The sequence below is a fragment of the Verticillium dahliae genome, genomic scaffold, assembly GCF_000150675.1.
Source record: "Verticillium dahliae VdLs.17 supercont1.6 genomic scaffold, whole genome shotgun sequence".
In the NCBI taxonomy this organism is placed as follows: domain Eukaryota; kingdom Fungi; phylum Ascomycota; class Sordariomycetes; order Glomerellales; family Plectosphaerellaceae; genus Verticillium; species Verticillium dahliae.
Genome location: NW_009276926.1, coordinates 516,557 through 524,712, shown reverse-complemented (window position 1 = coordinate 524,712; position 8,156 = coordinate 516,557). Strand labels below are relative to the sequence as shown.

At 56.9% G+C, this 8,156-nt stretch overlaps 4 protein-coding genes across 4 annotated transcripts; 1 reads left to right on the top strand and 3 right to left on the bottom strand.

The window, feature by feature from the left end:
- Positions 1 to 64: 64 nt before the first annotated feature.
- On the top strand, positions 65 to 532 carry VDAG_03719 (DDT domain-containing protein; the record flags this gene model as incomplete). The annotated part of the gene is made up of 1 exon (XM_009653803.1): positions 65 to 532. One exon carries the CDS (start codon positions 65 to 67, stop codon positions 530 to 532), a length of 468 nt encoding a protein of 155 aa, XP_009652098.1.
- A 584-nt stretch (positions 533 to 1,116) lies between these two features.
- Positions 1,117 to 4,236, bottom strand: VDAG_03718 (uncharacterized protein; the record flags this gene model as incomplete). Its single annotated transcript, XM_009653802.1, has 7 exons — positions 1,117 to 1,862; positions 2,256 to 2,509; positions 2,795 to 2,956; positions 3,029 to 3,727; positions 3,787 to 3,845; positions 3,931 to 4,013; positions 4,182 to 4,236. The coding sequence occupies 7 exons, from the start codon at positions 4,234 to 4,236 to the stop codon at positions 1,117 to 1,119; spliced, it is 2,058 nt and encodes a 685-aa protein (XP_009652097.1).
- A 588-nt stretch (positions 4,237 to 4,824) lies between these two features.
- On the bottom strand, positions 4,825 to 6,060 carry VDAG_03717 (phosphatase DCR2; the record flags this gene model as incomplete). The annotated part of the gene is made up of 1 exon (XM_009653801.1): positions 4,825 to 6,060. One exon carries the CDS (start codon positions 6,058 to 6,060, stop codon positions 4,825 to 4,827), a length of 1,236 nt encoding a protein of 411 aa, XP_009652096.1.
- An 839-nt stretch (positions 6,061 to 6,899) lies between these two features.
- On the bottom strand, positions 6,900 to 7,902 carry VDAG_03716 (aldehyde reductase; the record flags this gene model as incomplete). The annotated part of the gene is made up of 3 exons (XM_009653800.1): positions 6,900 to 7,123; positions 7,176 to 7,601; positions 7,650 to 7,902. 3 exons carry the CDS (start codon positions 7,900 to 7,902, stop codon positions 6,900 to 6,902), a joined length of 903 nt encoding a protein of 300 aa, XP_009652095.1.
- Between the last annotated feature and the right edge of the window lie 254 nt (positions 7,903 to 8,156).

Sequence of the window (8,156 nt, the reverse complement as noted above, 5' to 3'; positions counted from 1 at the left end):
CGAGCGCGAGGGCTACATTGACCTCAGCAAGGAGCATCAGGACGAGTACAAGGCCAAGCACAACATGACGGTGCCCGAGCGCAAGAAGATGGAGGAGGGCGCGACGAGCGTGTTCAATGCCGGACAATGGGGCTACTACGATGACCCTGAGTCTGTTGACAACCTCATCCGATGGCTGGACCCGCGCGGCTACAACGAGCTGAAGCTGCGCAAGGAGATTCTCAGCTTCAAGGACAAAATCGCCAAACACATGGAGAACCGCAAAGAGTACCTTGCGCCCGCGGAGAAGGAGGAGGAAGAATCCAAGGAGCCGAAGCGCGGCGTCGCCACACGCACGAGGCAGCAACAGACCGCTGAACCCACCAATTACAGGTGCCTTGCGTGGGAGAACACGGTCGCCATGGAGGAGCTGGGACACTTGCACTCGGAGCCGCCGCCGCCGCCGCGGAACAAGAAGCAGGCCAAGAAGAGGCAGGCTGTCGATCCCACGCCGGAGCTGCCATCAGCTCCCAAGACGAGGCGGAAGAAGTGAGAAGCCTGATGGGGGATGATGTGTACTATAAGAGGTAGAGAGGGGGGGGGGGGGGACAATCTGCATCCCGGCTTGCGTACAAAGCAGATGGGCTGGCGACTTTGCATGTAAGGGCATTGGCGATATGGTGTTTTCTTTTTGGACAACGGATGGGGGGGAAAAGCACCAACACGACTCTGTCTACGGACAAGAGGGGCCGTCTGGGTTTTGCAGGGACTCAGGGAGGGAGCGAAGGCGGACGGCAGCGTTTGATTGAGAATTGCGTAGATCGGCATTGGAAGCGTCTGTCGCCATTGAAAGCGTCTGTCGCCATTGAAAGCGCCTGTCGCCATTGAAAGCGTCTGTCGCCATTGGAAGCAGTTTGTAATGAACATGTTTTTTGTGCCCCTTTAGCTGGCCAAGTTCGCTAATGCTAGCTATCTGAGCACGACTCGAACTCAACTCTGACCTGCATCATTGACCATGTTCCTGCTCTGTTCGTCCAACTCATCATGAGAGAAGTGAGTGTACTCATCATGAGAGAAGTGAGTGTACTCATCATGAGAAAAGTGCATGTGTATGTGGCCTCAGCTGCCTCAGCACCGCTAGAGACAGCGCCGACTCCACGAGACAAACCCCCTCTCGCGCTCCCGCAGCGTCTCCCACCGAAGATGCTCCTCCTCCGCATTCTCCGCCTCTCCAGCCGATATCGTTTCCCACCGCTGACCCTCGTCCTCGTCCTCGGCCTCGGCCTCACTCTCGCCATCGTCATCGTCAGCCTCGACCTCCACGCTCTCCTCCCGCTCCGCACCCGCCGTCACAGCCCCAGAGAAGACGTCCCCCCCGCCGGTCCGCCCGCCCTCCCACCAAGGCCTATACCCCGCCAGCGCGCCGCGCCGAAACAGCGAGCCCGGCGGCGGCGCGGGCGTGATCCCCCGCGCGGGGTCCGCGTGCGAGGGGTCGTCGGGGAGGAGGCGCAGGCGCGCGAAGGACGCGGCGGTGCGCGGCGTCGCGGAGGTCCCAGGGCCCCGCGGAGATGCCCGGGGCCGGTTTGGGGAGGAAAGTAGCTGCTGCGGCCCGGGGGGGGCGGAACGGGCTTCCCTCGGGGAGTTGTGTCTTTGTAGTGATCGGGAAGGGGGGTGCGGCGGCGCTGCTGGTGGCGGGGTTGGGGGCGCGGGCGCCTGGGGCTGGAGTTGTGATGAAGTCTGGGAGGGAGGGTGGGAGACGGAGGGTGATGGTTCGGTGGCCTTGCGGATTGGAGATGCTTGTCCTTGGGGATCCCTCTTGGTGGGTGCTTGAAGGGGGGTTGGCCGTGGGGAGGTCGTGGCGGGAGGGCGTCGAAAAGAGGCCCCTTTCGACGGGAGTAGAGCTTGCGGGAACGGCTGATGGTACCCGGTTTAGCGTCATGGTTGTCGGTAGCCAGTGCATGGACATGATGAAATCGAACAAGTGTGATGCGTTGTGAGACCTTGGCAGTGGTGCATGTAGCAGGAGAGGTGGGATGGATAGCCAAGAGCGTGGGACGAGGAGAGAAAGAAGTGCCGACTGATATATGAATTGTGATGCACATCGGAGATGACTTCACAGAATAGGGTTCATGAGAGCTATCAAGGGTCTTCAACTTGAACTCAGATGTGCGAAAAATCGTGCCTTGTCCAAGACCATACCTCTACCCTGGACACCTCTCCGGCTGGGTGTCAGGCTGCTTCACCTTGAGAGCTTATTCGGACAACGTCTGTCTTACTTTCACCCCATGGCTTGGCCGGCATCTCGACAGGCCGACCTCTGCTGTGGTATCTAGGCATCCACCTTCCTGACCCAGGAATCTTCTGCAACCCCTCAAGTCTGTCGTGAGAGCCCTTTCGAGACCAGGCGCAGCGCCTCACCCTTCCACGGCAGCGCCCATCCTCAGTATTGACGAGGCATCCAGTTTGCCGGCCCCTTTTCCCAGCGTATACGTATACAGAGTCAGAAGAATCAGGAGCAGCACCTGAACGCCTAGAAGAACGCTGACGGCAATCATGGATGCATGGCTGACATCGACTCCCCTGAAGTTGACCGGCGGTTTGTCGACAATCCGCCGCAAGCCGTACGCTCTGTCCGTGTCTACAGAGGTCAACAGGGCTTCGTTGGCTAAATACATGGCAACCCCGAGCGCCAGACTTCCTGACTCTTGTGAGAGAAAGCCACGAACGAAACTGTAGGCTTCTGTGGTCAGGCTCTCCTTCGAAACCGACGTCGCGTTGCAGGTTTTAGCCATAGACTCAACCCAGGCGGGTGGACCAGGGTAGTCGATGCCCGCCATTGGCGGCTTGAGGGCGCTGCACAGGCTGCCCGAAATACTCGTCTCCGTTGAGCGCAAGAGCTGAAAGAGCGTGTGCTGGTACGACTGCGGACCGAACAAGACTTCTGCTGCCATTTGCAGCGGACCGGATGGCGAAGATGCTGTGCCCGGGCGGTCATAGTTTGAACTGTCAAAGTTAGTAGCCATCGTGAAAAGAGCCATTCTTTACGTACTCGCTGGTAAGAGGCGATTCTGCAAAGTAATCGTCAAAGTCGTCCGTCTCGTCGGGGTCTAGCCACTGCGCCAGCAACTCAGATGGCTGTTCCTGATTGTGGAGATTTCCCAACTCAAAATACCCCATCGTGGAGCGGCCAACACATAGGATAGTGAAGTTTTGAAAATCGTCATTGAGCGTCGCGTCCCCTGCATCGGAAGCAAGTCTAGCGTCGAGATACATCTCTTCCTCAATATCTTGACGGTCGCGCATAGCCCCCCACGGCTTCCCATCCTTGCCGTCCGGTACACAGACTCGAATGGAGATGCCATTCCCGGTGTAGTCGGTGAGGAAAGGGAACTGGCCAGGACAGTTGGAAGGAAACTCATCGGCGGCGATGCTCGCACATTCCGATGAGGAGTTCAGCCTCAGCGAGCGCATCCTGAGTCCTCCAGTTGTGCTACCAGACGGCACAGACGAAACCCAGAAAGCGTCTGAAAAGACTGGGGCGGAATCGAAAACTTCGCCGGCAACCATCGTTTGGTTTGTCCCGTTACCCCTCCATAGCTGGGGCTCTATACTGCGGGACGTCACGCTCCGGAGACGCTCATCCATCACGTTGAGTAGTGGCTGTCGGGGTATCTCCGGAATAGTGCCCGGATCGATATCAAAGGCGAGAGATCGCGCGCCAGTGCTTGACGTGTCTCTAGCGAAGATGCTGGTAAAGCTCTCGCATGAGGGAGTCCACCTTGAGCCCTCATGGTTGTTGTCACACACATATGCTGGTCTAGAACCGATTGGAGCGAGATAGGTTCGAAGCGGGAGCTGTATGGCACCTAGCAGCAGTCAGCACTAGGACGGCATATCCTATGATCCGGAAATGCAGACGAACTGATCAGAATAAACAAAGTCGCTATGTACAAGAAGGCTGATCGATCTCCAGGCGCACGATGGAGATGAGTTGGGTCCATTGTGACCCAGTTTCTGTCCGCAAGACCGAGCAACTGACGCATCGTGAGTTTCTGCTTCCCATTCATTCGCTCAACATGAGCTGCGGCACCGTAGGCCAAGAGAGCAGACACGAATGGAATCGTAACGACTGCAGCGACTGTGTCGATGACTGGGACAGCCTTAAGCCATGCTTCGTAAACGTTGATGTCTTTTTGACGCACGGTTGACGTGCTGTCCGTTGGTGTCCGAGTTGCGACCACACAAATAAGCGCCCATGGTGTAACGAGCAGTACGCTGTACCCAACAAGTATCAAGACTGGCTGCCATGGGTAGTGTCGTTGTTGGGCATGCTGATGATTTTCGGTTGTTTGGACTTTCTTGATGTCTTCTGTGCTTTGCGCGTGGCCGATCGTTTGCTTCATGATGAAGTGGTAGGGATCCCCTCGAAGCCGGAATTTGTCACATGCGATGGAGACGAGAGAATTCAATCGGGAATCCATGTCAGGGCCGACACATTGACTCTTCACTTCTAAATTGTTCCCCCCCCCCCCTGCTGCGGTCAGGACGTCTTTGATCTGCTGAGAAGAGGACTCCCCCAGAGTAAGCGAGGTCGCGGAATGCGTGCGCAACCATCGCATGGCGTTGATCGACACCCAGCCTCGCAGGGCGAACCAATCTATGGTCAGGACCAAGATCCCCTAACCAGGTGCGCTTGCGACACGATAGCTTAGGTCGCTTGGCAAGGCACACTGGTTGCCCTCACGTGGTCTTTCCGCGAGGCGACTGCCACTGAACCAAATCATGGCTAGACCCGATGCGTGAACGTTGCGTCAATGGCGCGCAGGCTTCAGCTAGCGCAGCACCTCATGGTTCTCCCGTTCCTGTGGGATACCTGTCAACGCCGTACGTCTCATTGAGTGAAACTTGCGTCACGACATTGCCGTTCTCCATGCGCACCCAAGTGTCGACGAACAGTTTGCCGCCCTGGTTTTCGCCCTCGGCTTTGGAAATGGTAAGGTGAAGTATCCGCGCGCCGCGATTCCATGTGCCGTAGCCCCCGTAGCCAGTGTGTTTCGCGAAGCAGAGGAATGGCGCCTTGGACGTCGCGTCTTTCCCCGGCCACGTTGAACACCACGAATCTCCGTGATCGTGTCCCACATGAACGCTGTGAAGGCCTTCTGTCTGAAGCAGCGCGTTCACAAACGCTGCATCCTCGCCTTCGTTGCCTTGGAACGCCAGCGGCATGTCATCATTCAACCCAGGGAACAAGTCGACATGTACTCCCGCCTCCTGCGCCTGGGAGAAAATGTGAGGCGGTATGTGGACGAAAGCAATGCTGGGGATGACGCGATTGTCATACTTTTCTCGAAGCTCATTGTGCGCCTCGATGAACCACTTTGACGTCTCTGGCGCTACCCAGTCCGGCAGATCTGCGGTGTCAGATGAAGGGTCGTGGTCGAAGGCCTTGCCGCCGCGACTGTCAAAGAACCAGAGAATGGCAGCGGGATCCAGGCCCTCCGGCTCGGCACCTTCTTCCTGGTGAGGATGGATGAGAACATAGTAGTTCGAACTGCCGGGTAAATGATCGACAGAGTCTGTGTAGCAGAGGCTGTATACCCTTTCCGCCTTGTAGATGGCCTCCCTGGAGAGGTTGAACTGGGAGTCATGGTTGCCATAGACGGAGGCCCAGGGCTTGTTGCTCTGAAGCATCGGCCGGATGATCTGCTCGACATAGTCGGACGCGTTCTCGCGCAGCGTGTTTTCGCCGGTAATGAGATCGCCGTTCAGGACAACAAAGTCAACCTTCTCGTCGCGCAGGACCGAGCTCATGACGCGCGTCGTGTTTTGGTCCTGCTCGATGCCCCAACCGTCCTCCTGTGCCCCATAATGCAGGTCGGAGAAGATGGCGATGCGAAAGTCGCCGTCTTTGTCCAGCTGCAGATTGGCTTTCGAAGCAGATGGCTCCCGCAACGCTGCGTGGCCGGGCGAGGTGTTGATAACGAGGATGACGAGGATGAAGAAGATGATGATGAAGACGATGATGGCACGGGCCATTCGCCAGAGGAGGGCCCGGCCGGACAGTGGCGGAAGGTCCGTCATCGCTGGCAGTGGCTTGCGATGGATCGGTAAAGAATGTCAGAGGTTGATGTGACAGGTGTCATTGCCTTCTGTGCCTGTTGATGAGAGATGGGGCACCTTGTGTGTGAGTGAGGCGCGACGTCGATTGAAGTCTGCCTGTGACCTCGATAGATGGACGTCGAACGTTGCCAAACAGGGACTGTCTCAGACTTCCCTGGGTGCCCGATTTGAGCGGGTCGAGCTCCTGGTGGTCATGGCGTGCTTATGTCGGTCAAGTCAAGAGGTATGGAAGAAAGGTGCGATTTGAAGACGATGGCGGCTATCAGCGTAATGATGTCGTTTCGATGAGGAAGATGCTCTTGATGAAGTCGAATGGATTGTTGAGGACGATGACTGGCGTTGTGGTGGAAGGAGGGAGCATGTGGCTGAGCATGTGGTTTAGTGCCTGTGGCGGTTCACTCTGGTGCCTAAAAGGACTTGAAAAGTGACCTCAGGGCCCTATGCTCAAGTAAAGGCGCTCTACAGGGAGAAAGGGCTGCCCAAGGCGCCCCTAACAGCGCCAAAGCGTGGGCTAGGGCAACTTCGCGTGCGCCATCCTAGAACTCACCCACCACTTCTCGTCATACGGTTTGACATGTCACGCGATGAAGCCATTCTGGAGATGTGTTTCCACTAAAAATATTGTTTAAGGTAGCCTATGTTTACCTCTAAAGCAATCAAAATGTGCTCTGATTCTATGTCGCAAGTCGAGGAACGTAACACCACAGGTTGCCCTCAAGGGATGCGGAAGTACGGGTTCTCAATTGTCTCCCTAAGACTGTCCTCCAGCGGCTTCCACCCCTCCTGGTTGGCCCACTTCTTCAGGATGGCAATGGATTCAGACTGGGCGGTGAGGGCCGGGAGAAGTAAGGATCAGGATAGTCGGCAGGGAACTCCCGGTGAGGGCGAATCTCGCGCAACACGGCAAAGAATTCGTTCCAGTTGCTGCTGTGGCCCCAAGTTTGCAGACGGGCGTTCTTGATCTCCGGATCCAGAATCGCCGCAACGTGAATAGCCGCGACGTCCTCGACATCGACGAAGAACACTAGGTGACGTGTGAGTACGAGTCGACAACCCGGAAAGATGGAGGTACTTACTCGATGGGTACGGATCCAGCGCGGCTTTGTCATTCCGGAAAAGGGCGGCCACCCAGTGTCCGGGCTTCTCAACGTGCTTCACGTGGAAAGGCGCGCCAATAACACCCGCGGGGCTGACGACGTTGACTGTCAAAGACGGCTTCTTCTCTTGAACAAACGCCCAGACTGCCTTTTCCGCAGCAGTCTTGCTGGCCGCGTACGTGATCATGGCGCGGGACGGCTCGTAGGGAGGGGGAGCCCAGGCGGCTTCCAAGGCGGCCTCGTTCCACGTGTTTCTGTCGACGAAAGATTCCCGCCCACGCAGAGGAACGACGGCAGCCACGATGGAGCTGGTATAGACAACTTCCTTGACCAAGGGCTCCTTGGTGGCGGCGGTGAGGATCGATGTTGCGCCAGCAACGCTCTGAGGAATGACGGCGTTGGGGTCTGGGTTGAAGTCGAGGGGACTGGCAACGTGGACAATGGCCTAAACACCCTTGACGGCCTCGTCAAAGGCGCCATCGGCTGCGAGGTCGGCGACGGCGACGAGTTCGAAGCTGCCGCTCTCTGCATACGACTTGAAGGTATCTTGGACAAGCCAAGATGCCTGGTTTATGTCGCGAACAGTGGCCCGGACTCTGTAACCGCGTTGCAGAAATTGGTTGACGACATGACCCGCGACGAAACCTGTGGCTCCGGTCACGAGCACCCATGCGCCATTCGGGATAGTTGTTGTGGGTGGAGACATGGCGATGGCGATCTTGGGAGAAACGGAAGAAAGTGAAGGTCAGCAGAACAGTGATGATGATGCTTTGGTATGTAGCTTTGATGGCTTTCGAAAGACGACATGATGGAGTTGGTATCATGGGTTTTATATCTCGTCGAAAGCAAGTGTGACAGATCTTTCATTGAAAGCCGCGAGAGATGGTGGAACGGAATGGCGTCGTTGACTTCCTTCGGATCATGCTGGAGAGATGGGACTAAAGGTGTAGGAGGTTAATG